Genomic DNA, 22,097 nt, shown 5'->3' with positions numbered 1-22,097 from the left:
AATACAGCAGAAATCACATTTATCTGACATCTGCACAACAGAGAAGGGAAGCACGTGATCTGAAATTAAAGGGGAGTGGATTTTTAAAATAATGGACATTATACCTGGATAGCCAGTGTGATAGCTGTGAAGCAAGCCACAGGGAGGTGTGCTCATTTGAGGATCTGTTTGTTGGTGTCATAGTAGAGGATGTGTGTAATAACATTTACATGTGTTTTGAAAAAAAATTCAATGGATTAACAAATTTAAGAGATAGGTAATGCCCATGGTGCAAAGCTCAAAGTGGGCAAGAGGCTATTTAGGGGCATTCATACCCTTATTGTATTGCATTGTAATACAATTTCACTGACAATAAACTATTAAGTACCAACACAGGCTTGTTTAGATTAGAGATATGTACCAAAACAATGAGTAAGTCTGCCTTTTAAATATGTTTACATATATATAAATATGTGCAATATAGATAAAATATATATTTTAAAATATATATAAAATATGTTTACATATATATATGCAAGTATGTATCATAGATGGATGGACAAATGGACAGATGAAGGATTGGAGAGCTACTTTCAAACTCACTGCCTCCAGTTTCAAGAGATAAAAAAAATTAAAAACAAAACCTATATTCTATTTTACTCCTTGATAAGTGAGTACTATAATTTCAAGATTAGAAATCAACATGATAAAACAGTTCTCAATATGCAATCTCTAGGTTTTCCAACTAAATTAGCTTTAATCCTTAGATAGAATGTTCCTGAAGGCCAGAATCCTGGTAACACAATGACAGCAGTGCAGTGCAGTTGAGGACCATCCTAGGTGTCTTTATGCTTCATCTTGGGCTCTTGTAAAATCTCACATAATAGCTTTTTCACATTTTAGTTTGCCAGTAGGATTTAAATATGCAGGAATTGTAGTTATGTAAATGATCATGATAAACTCTGCCAACACACTGAACAATATATTTAGGCACAAGGTTTAAAGAAAAGGAAGTGATTATTTCTGAAAGCCCCAGCTGAGCCTCAGTTCTAGGGGTCATGTCAGCATGGAGAGGAGGCTGGCAGGTCACACGGAAAGCTTCGCTGGCTCTGTGCTCTCACAGGGACACACATTCACCTATGGATACACCTGTGGGATAAACCCATTGAAATAACACCAGAGCAGTGGCTGTCAAGAGCCAGTCTAATTAATCTGTCTATTAGGAATATTTTATTTTAGAGCTGCTCTTAACAGAAGGATATTCTGAGCTCTTACATGTGAAATGGACATTAAAAAACAAATTTCTGGTTATAGCTCAGCAGAACTGAGCATAATTTTCAGCCCTGAAACAGCAAAAAATCTTCTTCTAAAAATGTGTATTTAAAGGTTTTGACTAAAAGTCTTGCTGAAGTATTTGATCAAAGTTCAATTTGGTAGAGAAAATGATAGGAGAGAACAAGGAAAGGTGGGCGCCACCAGGGCAAGGGTGCCTTTTCTTCCCCTGTGACCCAATCTCCACAAAACTGTTTGTTATTCACCTCATTACAAACATCTGTGTCACAGCAGGTGTTGGGTCAGGAAAGGACACGGTGTCCAGGAAACCTGCAATCAGGTTAGAAAACTCCCAGGCGACCCATTCCCTTTCAATTGACTCTGAGTGGCTGGCACTGCCCACCGCAGTCCCTGAGCTGCCTGCCCGTGAAATGGTTGTCATTTAAGTCACAGTGGAAACACTTCCCCAAGCCACTCTCCCTGGAGGTGTAGGAGCTGCTTTTCCAATGACAGCGAGGGGAACTGTCCTAGTCTTTCCAATGACAGCGAGGGGAGCTGTCCTAGCGTTTCTAACTATTAAAGGAAATAGACAATTTCCTTAGAGTTGCTTAAAAATTCCAGCTCCCTATAGGGTTGGTCTTAAAAGTTTCTTACATAAATCAGTCTCTTTGGGTAAAGTGCAATCTTTCAAAGATGTCCTTCCCATTTTTAGCTTCCCAAGATGGTGGCTATGTCTCTATAGAACTCTGTGTCTTCAAAGTGGGAGAAGAGAGGGTGGCAGGCTTCCCTTACATCCTCACAGGTCTCTGCTGTGAAGGGGCTGTTCTAAAATTCTCCATGGACAAATGCCTACTGGCCATTTGGGGTGATTGATTGGTAGCCACTGCTTGAGTCCATGGTCTGGGCCAATGGACCTGGCGGGACCTCTGTCTTGTTCTTAGGCTTCCACCGGCCCCCTCACCACCACTGCTTCCCATCACTGGGGCACTCAGGAATGCTCCTGTCCCTTCTAAGGCACACATGATATGGGAGCCGTGAGCCCTGTCCAGAATCTTCCAGATTTTGGCCCAGAGAGTAGAAGTCAGAGAGGTACATACAAATCTTACCTCCTGCTCTATCCTCTCTCCCTTCTTTTCCCCACAATTCTTAGGGTTGGAAAAGGCAGGCTCTCCTCTTCCTCTTGTCACATCCTGAGTGCTAGGGTGGGTGTTTAGTAAGGCTTAGCCCTTCAGGCCTGGAGTTAAAAGAAACTAAAGAAATTTGGAGAAATCCTTTCCTCTCCTGAAATCTCACTTTTGCAAGATTTCTGCCCTGCTAATGAGGGTTTTCTCCTTAAGGGAGTCCCAGCCTTGCCTCTCCTGGAGCCATGACTCCACCAGGGCGGGGCGGGGTGGGGTGGATGGCAGAGAGGGAAGGAGGAAGCTTAAAAGGAAAAGAAAATATATCAGCTTATCATGTGCAAAATAATTTCACTGCTACACAAGGCGGAGTGAATTCTAATTACAGGATGGTAAATGCGAAAGTCTCTTGATCTATAGATGCTTTCGTGTGGCAGCCATGCAGGCTCTGTGCCCTTCTCGACCAGCTCTGAAGATCACAATCAATGTACTAAATAGCAAGAGAAAACAACCTAACCTTTAAACAGTGTGTAGGGAAGCTCTTTATTGTTCTTGATAGTTCTGGATAATTGATGTTGCACACTCATTAAGATATTGTCCTTCTGCTGAATACTGATTCACCAGAGGAAAACACAACCCCGCCAACCAGTAAATGGGTGAAATCTCTTTTTCCCCATTCTTCCCTGGCAATCATGTTATTTAGTAATCTCATGATAAACTAGACTGGACCATAGGTTAGAAGTACTCATTCATCTCTCTTCAAATGGGTTTTCCCCCAATTCCTGACATCCCTCATTACTATTTCAGATTCCTGCTTCTCTTCAAGTCTAGGCTTCGAGAAGAGTGGTAGGTAAGCTATCTCCTATTCCTTGCGTCCTGTTCATTCCACTCTTGTTTTGCTCCACTCCCACATTTCCCGTGACCCCTCACTCACACCCAGGGCACCAATAACCTCCTGGTCACTAAAGTCAAAGGACACGTGGTCACTAAAGTAGCGTCTACTGAGTCGTGTAGGCACTATGTGTCATTGCCTTCATAGGAACGCCTTTTATTCTTCTTGGTTTCCCTCCCAACTCACAGGTTGTACCTTTTCTGTCCCTTTCAGGCTTTTTTTTCCTCTACCAGACTTCTTAAAATGAAGAGTTATCTGGAACTAAGTCCTGGGATCCTTTCTTTTTTCCCTCTCTATGCCAAGGATTTTATCCATCCTATGCTTCAATTCAACCTAGATTCATGATTCTCAATTTTTTGTGCATGTAAGTTACACCTGGAGAATGGGTGAAAACTTCAAGTCACTTAATCTTTTTTGCTTGAACATCTTCTTCTCTCATCACCCTCATAACAGCCTCATACAATATGATGATGATAAAAGAAATCACAAATGAACATGGTTGTAGTCAGAAAGCAAGAGGTACCGGGTGTCAGTCTGGAGTGAAAGATGTGGGCAGGCACTGAGTGCTGTCCCTCTGTGACCTCAGACAAGTCACTTTCACTTCCTGGGCTGCAGAGTTTAGAGGACACAGGTGTGGCTTAATTGTAGTTTTAATAAAAGATTGAATGAGAATTGGCATTTCATTTTCAAAGGCTGTGCCACTTTTTACTTGGAATAAAAGCAACCTTGGAGAGAAATGTTTCCTACAGAAAATAAAACTTCATCTGAAAACTGTTATTTACCCCAGCAATTTTCTATTCTATTTCATTTATTGTTACTTAAAACTTAGCAGAGAAAAAAAATGGCCTCTTTATGGGCTTCCCTGGTGGCACAGTGGTTGAGACTCCGTTTGCCGATGCTGGGAACAGGGGTTCGTGCCCCGGTCCGGGAAGATCCCACATGCCGCGGAGCGGCTGGGCCCGTGAGCCATGGCCGCTGAGCCTGCGCGTCCGGAGCCTGTGCTCCGCAACGGGAGAGGCCACAACAGTCACAACAGTAAGAGGCCCCTGTACCGCAAGAAAAAAATGGCCTCTTTATAATGAACAAGTAAAGTGTTAGCTTAGTATTCGCTGTGGGGTAGTATTAGCAGTGGGAGGGATATTATGTTATAGCTGAGGCAATTTTCGGATGAAAGACATTGCTGAATGGGTTAGAAAAATTATGTCAAGGCTTAGGTTTGAGGAGACTTTTCTGTTGCCCACCCCCGAAATATTTTATGTATGCTGGGCTTGAGAGTTCATAGGTTAGCAAGGCAGCACTGAATCTTTCTGGCGGAAGAAACCTAGAAAAAAACGGTTTAGGGGCTTCCCTGGTGGCACAGTGGTTGAGAGTCCGCCTGCCGATGCAGGGGACATGGGTTCGTGCCCCGGTCCGGGAAGATCCCACATGCCGCGGAGCGGCTGGGCCCGTGAGCCATGGCCGCTGAGCCTGCGCGTCCGGAGCCTGTGCTCTGCAACGGGAGAGGCCACAACAGGGAGAGGCCCGCGTACAGCAAAAAAAAAAAAAAAAAAAAAAAAAAAAGTTTAAAAAAGGTAATAAATTATGTTTCAGTAGAAAGTTTTGTATACAAAGGACGGGTAATAATGTTTGCAAAAGGAACTCTGCACAATTCTGGGAAAAACCTATGCCATAAAACAGTAAGGTTTGTGCCAGTGGTGTACTGGTGAATGTTGAATAGGCTGTTCTCCTAGGGAAAAAAAAGAGCCTGGTTTGTGGCATTTGTTGATTTCCATGGTGTAAATATACTCACTGTAGCCAATTTCAAGATACCAATGTGAGGACCCTGAACAAAGAGTTAGGAAGAGGTGTGTGGTAGGAATCCATTGCAGTGACCCTACAGGCACCACAGATGTAACTTACCTCCAGGGCACAGGCAATAGTGAAATGTCTTAATTAATTAGCAGTGGTGAGTTTGGGATATTTGTTACCTTTGTTTTTATTTTTTGTTTTATTTTCTTTTTCTTTTTTTTAAATTGAAGTATAGTTGATTTACAATGTTCTGTTAGTTTCAAGTGTACAGCAAAGTGATTCCATTTTATATGGATTCTTTTCCCTTATAGATCCCTTTGTTTTTCGTATGATATGTTTAATTGTAAATCTATATAATTTACTTTTCAATAGTGTCTGTGTTTAACAACTGGCTCACAGAATTCCTGGAAAATTTAAAAATGAGTTCCTCTGAGCTAGTATGACCAGCTCCAGCTCATCAATGTCCTCAGAGAATAAAGGAAAATTATTACTGTTTGCTTAAGGAATATTTAATTACATTCGAGTTCTGAGAGGTGGACACTTTGCTTTAGATGTTTTTTTGCTTGTTAATTTTCCAGAACTCTATGTTATCTATTAATAGACAAATAAAAAACAAGGATTAAAATCATTGGATGCTAGATCAGTAGGTGATAGTTTTCTATATATGTGTGTGAGCTGAGTGTGAGGTATATATCTCCTTTTCTCGGGGTAAAAAAAGAAAAACAGAAAAGAAGATATTTGCTTATTGAAACATGTTTTATGAACTGAATTGTGTCCCCTCAAAATTCATATGTTGAAGCCTCATTGTATGTGACTGTTTTGGGAGATGGAACCTTTAAGGAGGTTAAATGAGGTCATAAGGGTAGGGCCCTAATCTGATAGAACTGGTGTCCTTATAGAAAGAGGAAGATACACCAGAGTTTCTGTCTCTCTCTCTCCCTCTCTGTGCATGACTGCAGGTCAAAGGCCACGTAAGGACACAGCAAGAAGGCACCACCTGCCAGGAAGCGAGAAGCCTCACAGAAACCACCCTGCTGGCCCCTTGATCTTGGACTTCAGACTGCACAACTGTGAGAAAATAATTTTCTCTTGTTTAGGCCACCCAGTTGGAGATATTTTGTGATGGCAGCACAGACTAACTAATACAACACGTGAATTATGAAATTACATGCAATTCCACAGCAGTAATGTGATCCTTGCACCTCAGGCTTTGTCACAATGTCAGGAGGAATTCCTTCCTACCTGCTCCTCTGCTGGATAAACTTCCACTTCCTCCTGTAGGTCAAAGGTTACCAGCTCTGGGAAGCTTTCCTTGGTTTCCCCAAGAAGAGTCAGCCCTTCCTCCCCTGTAAAGAGCTCTATTATAATAATGATCATAGTGTTTGGTCCCAACACAAATCCTTTGTAGAAAGGTACATTACATTAGAAATTTAGATTCAGCATCTTATCTTCCTGGGCTGCCCATATGTTAGCCGTACCGCTGTTACACTTAAATTTAAATGAAATTAAATATTCAATTCCTCAGTTGCACTAATCACATTTCAAATACTAAATAACTACCTGTGGCTACTGCATTGGACTCTCGGACAAGGAACATTTCCATCACTGCAGAAAGTTCTATTGACAGTGTTGCCCTAGACTGTAATTTGAGGTGGGGGGTTGGTAAGGTTGCATCTTTTTACATCCTTTTGTTTTCCCAGCATGCAGCCTAGTGCCTGCTATGCAGTAGCATTCAATAAATATTAGTTGATTTAAAGGAAAAAATTAACACTATTTATCTAGTTGTAGCTACTTAAGCATTCATGGTTCCTAGAGACCACAGGAATGAACACATATATAAAAATTTATTTTTATAACTGACAAGTAAAAGAAAACTAAGCAATTTTCATTTTCCCTGGGATGAGAAAACCAACATGCAGAATTAAGATATAATTATAGAATTTCCCTCTCAGGTGTTCATATAACAATCTATAGTTGTTAACTCAGAAGCACAATATCGATTCTAATTTATTTTTTCTAGGTCATCTATGCTCCATTGTTCTATAACTGACCCTATGGACTCATTAAATCTTTCAGCATGATATTTATGCAACCTTATTTAATGAGTCCTCCAACACCTTGAAATCTCTGGATCTCATACCTATTATTTTAGTGGCAAACTTCTGAGTTTAATTAACCGTATTCTTCATGGACTAAAGGAGATCATAAAAAGGTCACCCAGTTGGTACACAACTCCCTGCTTGCAGACAGCCTCTTTGTTGCCACATTTAAAGATCTTCAAAGAGACATAGAATAACCCTTGGGAATCCCTTTAGGTATTTAGATATTCTACCTCTCTCGGAAACTTTTGTTTCTTGCTTAAATCTTTCACGATTTAGTCCAAAGCAGTTCTCCTCACTCTAACTCCAGAGCAAAAGGAGAACAGGGTCATCTGTCACATGCTCCAGAGAAGCCCCTTTCTGTGCTTTAACTGAGACGTAGATACAATCTAAAAGGAGATATTGCTTTTCCTAATGTTCCTTTGGATTTCCTAGTAACCTCAGGGTAAATAGTAGGGCTGAGTAAATATTCTTTGAATGAAAAAAACAAAAGCCATAAAAATAATCCCTTAACAAATACAAATAGACCATGGCACAGAAACTAGTGTGGACCCAAACTTCTTTCTCATAATCCAGGACAGGACTTTTCAAGTGGGAGAAGTAGGTGTTAGTTAACAAGGATGCTGTTCTAGAGCTGGGGGAGGAGAAGGATTTAAGAGGGGAGAATGTGGAGAGAAAATGTGGAGGGAAGGGGATCTCAATAGAAGCAAGCCCACTGGGTCTCTGGTTGAGCTCAGCATCAGTACACGTAAGCTAGGTGCCTGTGAGTAGAGATGTGAGGGGAGAAGGCAAGTCAAGGTTGGGAGGAGGTGAGGGTGTCTGACCTCAATCCCGATGCTTCACACAGGGGAGCAGTGCATGTTCAGCAGGTAGGGAAGAAGGTTGTGTCAAATCCTTTGAACCCACCCATGCAGGCACCACCACGCCTCAGAGTCCCCCCTCTGCTTGGCAGTGCTTTCCCGCTGGATGCGGTGAACACAGAAAACAGCTGCCCACCTCTCAAGTACAGGCTTCCTGGAGGTGAGGTCTGTTTTCACTGGGCTGGAAGTTTTCTAACATCTAGTCCTGAGAGATGTTCTTCTCGCAGATGTTTGTTAAAAACAAGTGATTTTGAGAAACTTGAACATCCTGCCCATGATGGTTAATTCCTTTGCTCCTGTGACCAGTCTGGGGGCTAAATCCCTGGCAAGATTTGGTCATGATCTTGTGGAGGCCAGGGTGTCCCACCAGCAAACAAAACAGGCTTTGTTATATGTGACAGGTGTCTACCCCTTCTCACCACTCAGAGACCTGCCTCCTTCAACAGAGAGGCTGGAAGTCTCTCCACTCTACATATGAGTGTACGGAGGCACAGACGGTGGACCCTTATTGCTTGCCTGCCCACGAAATGTGAGAAAGTGATCTCACACCCCTGACAACTAGATCACAAAATCATAGCTTCTGATATTTACTGAGAAAACTGAAGGATACAAAACATGGGGTCTCCAAGGTTTGGCACTTCTTGTATGACTTTAGTAAAGTAATTAACCTTTAAAAACTTTAGTTCCCTCAACTGCACAATGGCAAGAATAAGACGACACATGTAATGTGCTTAGAAGGTGCTTGTCAACATAGTAAGTGCTCAGTAAATGTTAGTTCTTCTTATTCTTATTATTTAAGTGTCAGGAAAAAAATGTTAATATCCTTCTATGGCCTTGAATTGCTCTTTATTTGTTTTACTGATTGTAGGAACTGTGGTTTTCATGCATTTGTACTCCCTATTGAAATAGATATAGCTTAGAATAAAGCAAGCACTTAATACTTGACATAAATTTATGATTTTCCAAAGCTATACCAATAGCATTTTTAGAAATTGGTCATTTTATTTATTTATTTATTTTTATTACCTTTTTTTTTTTTTGCCTCTCACTGTCGTGGCTTCTCCCGCTGCAGAGCACAGGCTCTGGACACGCAGGCTCAGCAGCCATGGCTCACGGGCCCAGCCGCTCCACAGCATGTGGGATCCTCCCGGACCGGGGCACGAACCCGTGTCCCCTGCATCAGCAGGCAGACTCTCAACCACTGCGCCACCAGGGAAGCCCACCATTATTTTTTTAATTGGTCATTTTATAGCTCTTTACCTAAAGGTTAATACATATGCACAATGAGCAAACATCCCTGTATGTTTTTTTTTAATCTTGCTCTACAGTAATTTGTATTTATTAAAAAATAGAAGTTACCAGGGTTAAAAGTATGACTAAGCTGTTCAGCTTCATCTATTAATCTTTAGTTGATAACAAGGAATATATTTTTATCCCTGAAGGTTTGCATTCACAAATTAAAAAATGTGAAATTTCAAGTATTTATATGATGAGTATTCTTGGGATCAATTTTATAGTAAAAACTCATTCTTTTCTGGCAAATGTGTGATGGCTTTATGTACAATTACTTTTTATTCATTCATTTTGTTTTCAGGTTTAGTCTATCAATGGAGATGTTTAAGGTGTGGAAGGAACATTTGGGGAAATATTAAATATGGTATGAACTATACTTTCTGTACACTGCTATAAAAGAAGAATATTTTGTTCTTTTTCAAATATAAAATAGTGTAATTATTTTTTTTCTATTTTAGCAATGAGACCTATTTTTCCATGGAAAATGTGAAATTGGTTTATTTTTATGTTGTCTTTTTATATGTGGGAAGCTAAAGGGGTCAAACTAACTATGTGACTAAAGAATTTTTTATAATGTCCAGGTATTGTGGGAATATCTATCTCTTTTGAAAATAATTTTTTGCTAAGTAGGAAGGTCAGTTGACATTCTGAACGGAAAACAAGTTGTGAACCAGCCATCACAAGCCTTATGGAGTACAGTGACCCAAATGTAACCTTTACATCTCTATTGCATTTTTTTTGAAAGACAAAACCCAAGTCATGTGTCTGAGCTCCACTGTCATTTACCTCTTCTGAGAGAATTCAATACTCTACCTGGGTTGTTAAATGTTTCACAATAACTCTCAAAAATACCAGGACAGGAACAGCAAGTGCAGCAAAACACAATCCGATGATGCTTATAATGGATGACTTAAAAGGTAGCCTAAACATTGATAGCCCAATGAGGAAGACAGCTTCAAGGTCCCCCTGACATCTTCCTGGGGAAATTGATAGTACTCGCCCCTCCTCCACCCCACCTTCCAATGTGAGTTTTATCACAAGGTCACCACAGGGACGAGATCATCACTGCTGGGAGGACATGGACAGAATTCATAGCTAAAAGCTAAGGGCGTGGCTTAGCTCTCAAATGACATTCTCTGCTTCTCTTTCTAGTATAATAATCAATAGTACAAAATAAAAAGATATCAAAGGGTCAGGCTCTTGATTAGGCAAAAAAATTAAAATACAATAAAACACCATGAAGGCAGCTTAAAGTTTTTCCTTCCAGGTGCTCCAGCCAGGAGGAAGGAATATACTAGATCCCTGCTAGTCAAATGTGGTCCCTGGAGATGTGGCATCCAGGACATTCCCTGGGAGCGAGTCAGAAATACAAATCTCAGGTGCCATCCAGACCTCCTGAAGCAGAATCTGTATTTTCATAGGATCTCCAGGTAATTCATTTTTTCATTCAAAATGAAAATAATTGAGCTAGAGCATCACTGTATGTGGCAATTGATATAAAGGATGAGAAAGAACTTACACCTCTTTCTCAGTAAAATTGTTGTTTTCACTAATTCTTCAACATGTTTCTGAACTTCACTGCTTCACAAGTCAACAAGTGCTTGAAGACAAAAACATTATAAATCTCACTACAACCCTGTTTTCCATATATCAGAATAGAAGTTTTTTTTTTTTAGAATCACTATAAAGCCTCTTTTCTCCCTGAAATATACACCCATTGCAATGGCATAGTCCAGTTTTCTTATTAGCAAAGGAATCCAATAGATTTCATGATGTATTATTTCCTCTAGCAAGTTAAAGTCCTCTTTAATTTTCAAGCTTCAATTTGCTCTAGCCAGCAGCCCTTGGCCCAAGCATCCCTATTGGTTAGATATTTTCAAGAGCTCTTGATTCTAGAGAATCAGGAACTCCTGAGCTATCCCCTTAACTCAAAATACCGTTTAGGAATACAATGACTTTTACTGTAGTTTTAAAAGGAAGGGTGTGGTAAATTGAGTGGAGTGAGTCAAGAAGACTCCCTGAGGGTTAATTTAATCCCATTGGATTTTAAGGTAATATGATTGGAAACCAGTACTGTGAGAAGGAGGAATTTTAAAAATGTTTCAAAAGTGGAAATAATAGTGTGAGTGTAAGAGAGAAAGATCAAGGTCAAAGGGGAAGCCAATTTAGCAAAGAGAGAAACAAAAAGACAAACGAAGAAGAAGAAAATATGGAAGAATGGAATTTATGTCAGGAGGAGAGAGAACAATGATGAAGCAATAAATACCTGAGGAAGACACGTAAAGATGAGGGATGCATCACCCACCCGAACTATAGCAGGAAAAAGATGGGAATGTAAAGAAAGGGGGGGTGAAGAACAAAGGAGCAAGTCCACGATGCCTGTAAACCGGATGGCTACACGCCACCCTTCTCTCAAAAGCGACCCCTCCCATCCTGTCCTACCTGGCCGGAAGGACACCGGTCTCACTGGTCATCACTTGAGAGCTTGAGGGTTGGGGGGAGTAAAGTTGGGGGAAACAGAGGGATCCTCATGGCAAGTTTCCGACAAGAATGAGGAGGAACCGTCCCCCTGTGTGGAAAAAAAGGGAGGCTGTCATTTTTGTGACATTGAAACTGATTTCTGAGTCATCTTCTGTTTCAAATTATCTGTCTGGGAGTTCTCTTGGAATGCCTTTTAGTATGGAGATTTAAAACCTCAAGCTCCTTTATCTACTCCAACATTTCCCATCACAAATGCAATGGAATTGGCAATTGAATTCTCTTTGGTTCTTCTCTACCTTTGTAGGAATTAGATGTTAAATATGATCACAACTACTATTTTTGAGAAATTCTCCACAAAATCCCACTACTGTCAAGAAACCTGAGAAAAGACTGCACTGAGTCGTGGACAGCAATTGAACAATGCAGCCCGATGAGTCTGAGCTTAATGGCTTTACTTTTCTTTCTCCAAGAAAGAGAACTATTTTTTAACACACAAAATTAGTTTTGTTAGCCCTCGACATGTTTCATTCAAAAAATATGTATTGAACACCAACTACGAACCAGGAATTTCTCCTGGATGCTTAGAACTCAAGAGCACCAGTGAACAAAACAGTCAAAGCCCCTGCTATCATGGAGCTTACATTCTAATGGGAAGGGACCAACGCTGAGTGACACACTTAAGAAAGAATTCAATGACCTAATGAGAGGTGACAAATGCTATAAACACCAGAAAGTAGAGCAGAATAAAAGGGAAAGGAGATGCCAGGGATGAGAGAGTGGTGGAGGGTGGTGTAAACTTAATAGTGGTCATGGAAGGCCTTTTTGAGAAGACAGATTTAAGCAAAGACTTGAAAGACAGGAGAGAGTTGCCCAAGCATACACTTGGGCAATGAACATTTTGGGCAGAGGAAAGAGTCTGTGCAATAGCCCAAGGTGGCACTGTCCTGGCTTATTGGGGCCCAGCAGGGAGCCCAGGATGGCCTGAGCAGAGAATATGTCAACAAGGAGATAAAGAGGGGCTGCAGCTGAGTGGGGTCAGATCATGTCAGACCTTGAGGACTTTTATTCTGAAAAATATGGGAGCCATGGAAGGGTCTTGAAGAGAGGAGTGGTCTGATTTATGTTCTCAAAGGATGACTCTGGCTGCCACGTTGAGAATTGATTGTGAGTGTCCACACGTGGAAGCAGGGAGACCCCTTAGGAGGCTATTTAGAAATCCAGGTGAGAGATGGCAGTGGCTTTGGCTAGGATGGTTTACCTGCAGTTGGCAGCTTAACAATTATAAAGATGTCCTAACTGCTTCATAATATTTTGCAAGTCCTAGGGTTGCTTTGATTCCATTGAAAACAAAGACCCCTGTAAAAAATTTAAGAATTAAAACAGCTCATTTTGTATTTCCCAAAACCTAGTGAAATCCTTTTCAACTAAAGCTAGAAGTTAACATATTTCCTGTTTTCTGTATGTCACAAAAAACATGTACATTCTGCTGGCTACTATCTTAGACATGAATTTCCATATACTAGCATGATTAACTAGGTCAAAATCTATTTTGATGCCCAAATGGTTAAACACTCTAAGATTCCCCCCAAGTGTATCAAGTTGTGTGTTTGTGTGTGTGTGTGTGTGTGTGTGTGAAATGGCCATAGAGAATATGTAGTGGAGAATCTATCTAAACTATCAGAAATGTGATGAACTGTTTACTATTCTATCATAAATATTAGCAAAAGATAAAACCAACTCTATTGATAAAACTCTTTGAAATATTAAAATATTATTTGTATTGCTTTCAGCTACAAATTCAAATTCCTTGTCAAATTCAAAGATTATCCTCAGCAAATGATTATAATAAATGCAAAAGCTTGTGTCAATTGATTTTTGCTGACAGAAGATGTATAATCAGGACTCTAAGTGGTAGATTTGTTACATTAATTTGGCTTTAGGCATAATACATGGAAAATAGAGAAAGTGACTCTTGCTCTGAGAAATTGCTTTCCTATTTTGAACTGAAACTTTCTTCAGCATATGCCCTTTTGCATTAGACTTTTCTCTAGTCTCCACATACTGCTTCATCAAATATTTCAAAGCACTAATACATTTCCTCTTTAGATATTCTACAGGTAAATATTTCTCTTGGTTTGAGTCTGGCCATTCCTCCCCTTAAAATGTTGAAGGTCATAGAAAAATCAGATAGTGGTTTCCTGAGATCAATTAAATTTTTACATTTAATAATGTGTTTGACTATTTTTGTTATGCTGGTTATACCAAAGCAGGGGTTTAAAAACAAACTAGAGATACATTTGGAACAAGACATCTAACATGTGTTGGTAAAATTCATATAAATCGTGCACAATGACAGGCACACGGAGTAGAAACAGAAGTAAATCCCAAAGGTTTTGTGGGCTATCCATAGTTGTGGACTTCCAGTTTATGGTAGGAAGGCAGATGAAAGTCAGTGAGATTGAAGTCCATCTCATCCTATCCCTGATGCTAAACTCAGTGCTTGTTGGGAAGACTCAACCCCATCAACACAAACACTGGTTACTCTAACATGTTGTGGGTATTGTCTTTGGATCCCCTCCCCTCCATCCAATACGCCCATCACCATACTCCCATATTTTCTCATCTTTAGGAAAGGAAAATAAAGACAAAAGAAGGGGAAAGAAAGTTAATGGGATGGAGAAAAGGGGGAGGAATCAATGGCATACATGGGAATCTCAGTTCCAATTCTATTTAAATCTCAAACTCAGTTGTCTTGCAGGGGCCAACAGATAACAGAAATCCATGAAGCAGCCTGGGGAATGCCCTGCAGGCCTAAGGAGCAGCCTCTTCTCCGCTCTAGAGATTTGTTTCCATGTTGGATCCCTGTAATCATATAATCTAATTTTTAAGAAGAAAACAAATTAATAAAAAAAATTCTGATTTAAAAATAATAGTGTGATGATTTTGTAATGTGCCAACTTAGCTAGGCTGGACATATGCCAGGGTTTCCTTCCTGTATGTTCCCTGCTAGAGTGGGTTACAAGGAAGACTCTCCCAAGAGTTGGAGGGCTGATGAGAGAGGCAGCATCCACTTTGTAACACACATGCACTGTTGCTGATCTGTTGACTTGTCTTGTTGGGGTGAAGCAGCAACTGGGCCTGTAATCACTTTTTCTTCTCCTTGGGTCTTCCTTTAGTTTTTCTAACTCCTGGGTCAGGTGTGTTTATGTGTGTGTGTGTGTGTGTGTGTGTGTGTGTGTGTATTCAGCTCTGTGACAGAATTTCAGCTTCTGCAGGTTATCCTAGTTGCCAAGCCCACGCATGGTCTTCTCTTCCAGACTGCCTGCATGCCTGCCTGCCAGGGTCCAGCATTAGATGGAGAGATGGCCTTGTGGAGATTGCATAGCCTGCCCCCACAATTACATGAGCCAATTCCCTGTAACACACACACATAATCTACTACTGGCTCTGCTTCTCTAGTTGAACCCTGACTGATACAGATGTTCAAATGATGTCCAAACTGACACTATGTGGGAATTTTATATTTCTGTTAATGGCTGGTTAGGTTATTTGGGCCATCTTTCTCACTGAAAACAACTAGAAAAGATGAACTTGATATTAAAAACTATATTCTTTAAAGAAACTAAGAATCACAAAAATTTAAAGAATGATCAGGCGCAAACTCCAAGGAACATCAAACCTAGACAGGTAACAGGCAGGGAAGCTGCTTTTGTCCTGACAGGCTTTTGCTAATGCTGGATATTTTGAATTCATCTTTTGACAGCCTTCTAGGATGAGGACAAAATTCAAAGCCTGTGGCTGGCCAGGAATGAGGGATCTCACAGGAAAATTTCCTTACTATAAGCCAGACACACAAATTGTAGATTTGAAAATAAACCAAATAGAACTTCTAGAATTACATAAAATACAAAAGCTGTATATAATTAACTCAGTGGATGAGTGAAGTAGCAGTATAAACAAAGAATTAGGGAATTAGAATAAAGTTCAGAAAGAAAATTGTCCACAGGGTACCATAGAGAGGCAAAAAGATGGAGTATACTAGAACGAGTTAAAAGAGGAGATGGAATAAGAAGGTCCATTTTATTTTATATGTAAATAATGTGATGGAAGGAAATTTTTAGAAAGTGTGATGGAAGCCAATTTGCTGACATGATAGCTGAGTTTTTACAGAACTGATGAAAGCTATCCATCCAGCCACCTCAAATGCATATTTAGATACATTATAGAAATTTGCATAAAACATAAGAAAAAATTCTAAATGCAAGCAAAGGAGTAAAAATACAAGTTATCACCAAAAGAATTACACTAAGACTCACAATTAACTTCTCAATAACAAGAGAGACCAGAGGACAGTAGAATCTCATCTTCAATGTGTCAAAAGAAAATAGCTGCCAACCTAAAATTTTATACCCAGTGAAAATATCGTTCCAGAATAAAGCTAAAATAAAGACATTTTCAGAAAGAAATGAAAACAAACAAACCAAAAAACCCAAGGAGTTTACCACCAGTAGACTGTATAAAAGGAACTTCCAAAGGATGTAGAAGTTAACGATCCCAAATGGATGATCTGAGACACAAGAAAGAATATCTAGCTAAGAAGCCTGTGAATGAATACTGCCTGTATAACATAGAATAATAATGTCTTATGGGTTTAGAAATCTATAGAATTAAAGTAAATTTCAAAAATAAATCAAGAGGAGAAAAATGGAGTTAAAAAAACTGTTTTAATATTTGAGTATTTCCTGAAGGAAATCAAGCATGTGTAAGTTTTACTTTCAAGAAAATAGTGAATGACTATATATTTTTTAAAAGGCAATTCTTCACACTGAAACAAAGGAAAAGGAAATTTCTTACACACACACACACAAACAAACAAAAAAGCAAACCACTGGGTAGGCCAGCCAAGCCTTGACAAAGAGTAGAACATAAAAGGTAAGCAGCCAGTTAGCACTCTGTGGTCTGGCTTTTAAGAGAGGGTCCAGTGGTTGTTGGCAGGGAGAATGCACGTTTCCCCATCAAGCAGCAGAGGATTAGAGGAGGCACAAATGAATCATGGAAAAGAGAAGCATCTACTTTAAATCCCCAAGGTAGTCTCTTTCTCCCTGAGCACTGGGAAGGCAGTACTGAAATAGTTGCATTTAGGGTTCTGTCTCAGGACCCAGCGGTGGGTCTGACAAGACTAACTTCACGCAGAGGGATGAGTCACTCATCCTGTTACAAAGATGTCGGCAGGGAAAGGAGGAAGATCAGTCTATATTCCCCTGGTGGAGGAAAAAATAAAGCCAGTAGCTACATGATGAAATGTTTTTTGGGTAGAAATTAAAATGCCCTAAAGCTTCTTGGAATTCTCTCTTGCTGATGAGCTATATAAAAACAGAAAACCTGTGTGCTAAGAAGCATCAAAGACAAATTAAGTGTCAGAGAAAAAGTAAATTACACATTTATTGACTGTTTTATGAGGTTATGGAGATGGTTCATTAAAAAGTCCCCTCAAAAGATGATTCTTCTTGTAATGAGAGCCCGTAGCTGCAAAGTGATCAATAGACATTGGAATATTCTCAGCAGATTCAGGGAAACTCCTGATTAACGATGTTTCAACATGTTAAAATAAATCTCTTTGAAGTGTTCAGGAAAAAGGCAGAACGTCCTTTTTATAATGAATTAATTCTGAGTTGAACACAACCACAAAAGGTGTGTTTCTTTGCAGTGGCAGTTGGGTCCTTCAGTTTTTTCTAACACCATTTGTACACATAAACCCTTTCCTATTGGCTTTGGCAAACCCAGGTATGGAAATCCCAATGAAACCAATTATGTCACTGAGTTGAAAGACTGGTTAGAGTTTATTGCGTTCATCTTAAGAACTCTGAAGCTATGGATTTCATAGCTTTGAACAAAGCTGAAAACAGCATACACTCAGGGACTGAATCAAATATCTCACTGCTAAGGAACATGCAGCTGAACATTTCTCCAGGATTTAGAACTCTACTGAAAAGGAGCTGAGTATTCCCTTTTAAGGACTTTATAAATTTCAGTGGCACTTATGTACAGGAATGCATGACATAATTTTATGTCAAATTGAGAGCCAAAATGTTTATCTATTGTATAAGTTGCCTCTAAGGATCACCTACGTCCAATTTCTTCAACTCCTTTAAAAATTACATACAAAAGGAAAAGATTCACTGAATCTCTTTTTGAGTGGGAAAAATGGACTCTACACATAAACTTTCACATTGTGGGGTTGGTCCAATTTGGTCCCCTACCAAATACAGACCAGCAGGATGGAAGTTCTTCGTCCATGTGTGTAAATGAAATGGACTTTTAACCTGGTTTTGATTGAGGCACATTGTTCTGTTCTGTAGCATCATGGTAAAAATGTTTGGAACTTGAGTTAATCCTTCCAGATCATAAGTATGGTTGAGTAAAAAGCTACCCTTTCAATTAATATACATCTGTTAACTTGCTCTAAATCTAGCCAGAACTCCTTGCCACTGAAGAACTATTGTGTTTCACCAATTGGATTTTCAAATTTCTTTGGTTAAAAAAATTTTTTATACTTGTTTGTTCACTTTTAAGCAAACAAGTTGTTTGGTTACCAAATGCTTGGAAAATCACACAGATTGTGATTGGGGTTCAGGACAACTGCAAATAGTGACACTAGGAGAAAATAGGAATGGAAAAAGAGCACCCTCTTGTTTAAGAGGAGGTTAGGAACATAAAACACATGATCACATTAGTTAGAATAAGTGGATAAAGAGGAAGTAAATGTTATAATCGACAGTAAGGTGAAAGACACTGATGAATGGGAAGAGACATGATGCCATATAGTGTATGTTTTTGCCATAAGTGAAAGATTAGCCTTTCTTGGTTTCTAGTTAAAAACTGCTTATCCCACCTAAAAAACACTTGAAGGAGGAACTCTATTCCCCTCGGCAACTTCTGGCAAAGTTTGGCATGCTTTCCTCTTCATAAGAAGATTGCAACTATCTTTAATATTACCTACTACAGTGTCAACTCAATTTCCTTGTCCAACATTGAATGATGGAACAGTTCATAAATTTCTAGATGTCATAAAATCACCCCGTCTTCTCATCCTTCTGACTGAATGGAACTCACTCGGTTAACCTCTTTTATAGGTACTGCTGGTCATTCATTTCCTTGAGTTGCTCCTCTTTCTATTTTGTTTCTACTTCTGTTAATTTCCCTCATATCTATGTCAGGTATCAAAGGCTACTCCAATACTGATGTGAGGAGGGATTATTTCAAAGCCAGTGCTGTTCTATTTCTAGTCCGCATCCAGTAATTATAGGAGCACAGATAACTGCTCTGCTGGCCTGGCCTTTCATTTGCTCAGTTTTGCCATCCTGTGTTTTGGTCTTTCTCCACATGACCTACACTTGATCTTATTGTTTTATTTCACTGTTTATTATTCCTCTTTCTGGTCACGGTCATTTCCCTTTATTAGCCACTGTGTCTTACAATATTAACAGTCATGGTTTCTTATTATATTATTAAAATCATGGTTCCAAAGCACAAAATTTTTAAGCCCTGAAGAAAACCTCTCAAGAAATGCTTTAGTTTGACGTGGAACCAACAACCTTCAAGGGCAGCCTTCAAATCCAGACACAATAAGATGGTCATTAAAAGCAGCCTCATGGGTGAAAAGCAAAAAGAAATCATTGTGGTACCTATTTACAGTCAAAAATAAAGGCAACAGAATGACTAAAAATTCATAGAAACACTTCAGATCTCTTTCTCAGGGGCCAAAAAAGAAATGGAAAATTGCTATACATATGGTAGGGTGCACACTGTTAATTACCTACCCAACTATTATCTCTCCTCTATTTTTTTGATAAGAAAACATCAGTTTTGTTCAGGTACCTGGTGATCATGGAATTGAAGAGAAGGTGAAATCCCTCTACCCTTTTGAGTAAGTCTTAATTACTCTAAGCCAATCATGAAAATTACATTCTTATGCTCATAATTGGTTTAGGAATGGACATGGACACAATTCTAGCCAATGAGGGGAGGTCTATTGAGGAGATTTAGGAAAGTTTTCCTCAAACCTATAATCAGTTACAAGATGAAGGTTATGATGCATGGAGCTAAGGCAGACGTCTTGTGACTGTGGGTTTACAGCCTGGGGATGAAAGGCAATTAACTGAGATAACACTGTGGAAATTCTGAAAAATACCCTGATTCTTGATGAGGTTATTGAACCACTAAATTAACTATTCTTCAAGTTTCAATACCTCTGAACTTCCAGTAATGTGACTTACTAAATGATTACTGCTTAAGTCAGTTTTAATTGGGTTTTCTGTAAAGCTGCTGCTGAATACATCTGACTGATAAATTATCCAACAGTTATTAGTTCTTCTAATATTTGGTTATATCCAGTGAAGAAATGTACTACTAAATTTGATTTTAATCATGGTAAGCTAGAGCAGTAACATAAAATCTTTGTAGGGTTATTTATACTGAGATTTATGTAATTTAAACACATTTGTGATCACATTTTATTTATGAGTAAAGTAGCTGACATTTTTGAACAAAAATGAAAACAAAACAAAAATTGTGGGAATAGCAATATTTTCCAAGAGAGATGTTTTAGAAATATAAAAACTGGCTAATGAAATATCAACCATAAGCTAAATATACCATACCAGTGTACAAAGTAATGACAAATTGAAATTCAGACAACATGGATTGAAAATGTATGTATTTGAATATATCACTCATTATTCTTAAGGTGTTTCTGAAATTTCAGTCAAACCTGGATCTTTGGCTCCAAACCTTTGAGCATTTAAAAAAAAATCAATCCTAAATGGAAAATACTGCAAAGTCTAAAATTATGTTAAAATGTATTCTACCTTCCTAATGCATAATCAACTTGAGAGGGTGGCTAAGAATATTTAAATTGTATTTATAAAAAAAATTTAAAAATGTATTTTTATATAAAAATTAAAAACATAATTTATTTATATAAAAAACATAAAAATGAGCAGCATAGCTCAATAATGATTAATTCTTAGATTTTCACTACTGTTTGAGAATCTGTATTCCCAAGCCTAAAAACTTCGTGTAAAAAATATTAAATAAACGTTCTGCCCAATAAATAATAGCAGAAACAACCAGAAAAATATATTTTAAATTAGCCACAAGCAATCTATAAGAAGTATATTGAACAGACTATACAATGAAACAAAACTAACATTTGATCTTTGCAGAAATGTAATAGCCGTGCCTTTTAGAGTAGATATTTTAAACTGCAGATGGAAGAACAGGAAAACAGAAAAGCACGTTTTTCACAACAGAAAAATATTCAATGATGAATCAAAATGGATAGAATGATCTAAAACTGAGATTATGCTAACCTGAAAGTATTTGATTTACAGATATTCAGTTGGTTTAAAGTTAATATTCAAGGAATGATTGATTTTGACCAAATAAGCATAAGGTAATTTTAAGGTGGAGCCCCAATAAACTATTATTATGGGGGAAAAACATTTGTTTTCTTCTGGTTTATGAAAATATTTTGTTAAATTAAAAACCAGGGTGACTTTGGTACAAGACATCCTCTGCTGGACAGAGTCTGCCATTACAATATTACATCATCTATTTAGAGCTGAAGAAACTTGTCTAATTTCTCTCTTTCCTGGTGGGGAGGTGGTAGTGGTGGTGGTGGGGAGGTATGTTTTAAAAATATCTATGCCTGAGCTACATCCCAGACCAACTGAAACCAAATCTCAGGATCTGGGTTTCATGCATTTGCAATTTTTAAAGACGACCGGTGATGAGTGCTTACTGAATATTGCTATCAAGATTTTTACCATCATTGAGAAAGTTACATGAGTTTCACATGCAAGAACTGGTCTGAGACTGTGTGAGACATACCTGAACTAGGGAGGTTTTATTCTAATTAAATGGAAAGAAAATGAAATCACTGTGTATTATTATTCCGTTCAGTTTACCTTGGGCTTTTCGTCCAGGATCTGCTGACGTATCTCTTTGTGTTTCTCTACGAGTTTTTCTTGCCGTTTACTTTGTGCCTCTTCTAACTATAAGAAAGTTACAAATAAAGTCATTTTCATCTAAACATTCAAGTGAATGTTTTCAGAAAAAATTAAAACCTTTTCAGATCTGTGACATATGTTTATTTCATATCCTGGTCAAGAACTGACCTTATAAGGGTAGGAGACTGCAAGTATTAAAGCTGGGTGATGGGTACACAGAGGGTGGGAGTGAGGTGATCGATGGATTATACCATTCTCATATTTTTGTTAATGTTTGAAAATGTCCATAATACCAATTTAAAATT

The 22,097-nt window shown here is 38.7% G+C and overlaps 1 protein-coding gene across 2 annotated transcripts in view; it reads right to left on the bottom strand.

The window, feature by feature from the left end:
- Positions 1-22,097, bottom strand: part of PLCB1 (phospholipase C beta 1) — a 682,368-nt gene that overhangs the window by 50,975 nt on the left and 609,296 nt on the right. The window contains exons 31-32 of one of the 2 annotated variants that reach the window (XM_060031225.1): positions 21,751-21,837; positions 11,744-11,870 (exon numbers count right to left, since the gene is read on the bottom strand). In XM_060031225.1, coding sequence (XP_059887208.1) covers positions 11,775-11,870; positions 21,751-21,837 — 183 coding nt within the window. In that variant the 3' untranslated portion in view covers positions 11,744-11,774. The remainder of the gene's footprint in view (positions 1-11,743; positions 11,871-21,750; positions 21,838-22,097) is intronic. The other variant, XM_060031224.1, reaches the window with a different exon arrangement.

Source organism: Delphinus delphis, chromosome 15 (assembly GCF_949987515.2).
Source record: "Delphinus delphis chromosome 15, mDelDel1.2, whole genome shotgun sequence".
NCBI classification, from domain to species: domain Eukaryota; kingdom Metazoa; phylum Chordata; class Mammalia; order Artiodactyla; family Delphinidae; genus Delphinus; species Delphinus delphis.
Note: the sequence above shows the minus strand (reverse complement) of the source record. Positions and strands in the feature narration are given on the sequence as shown.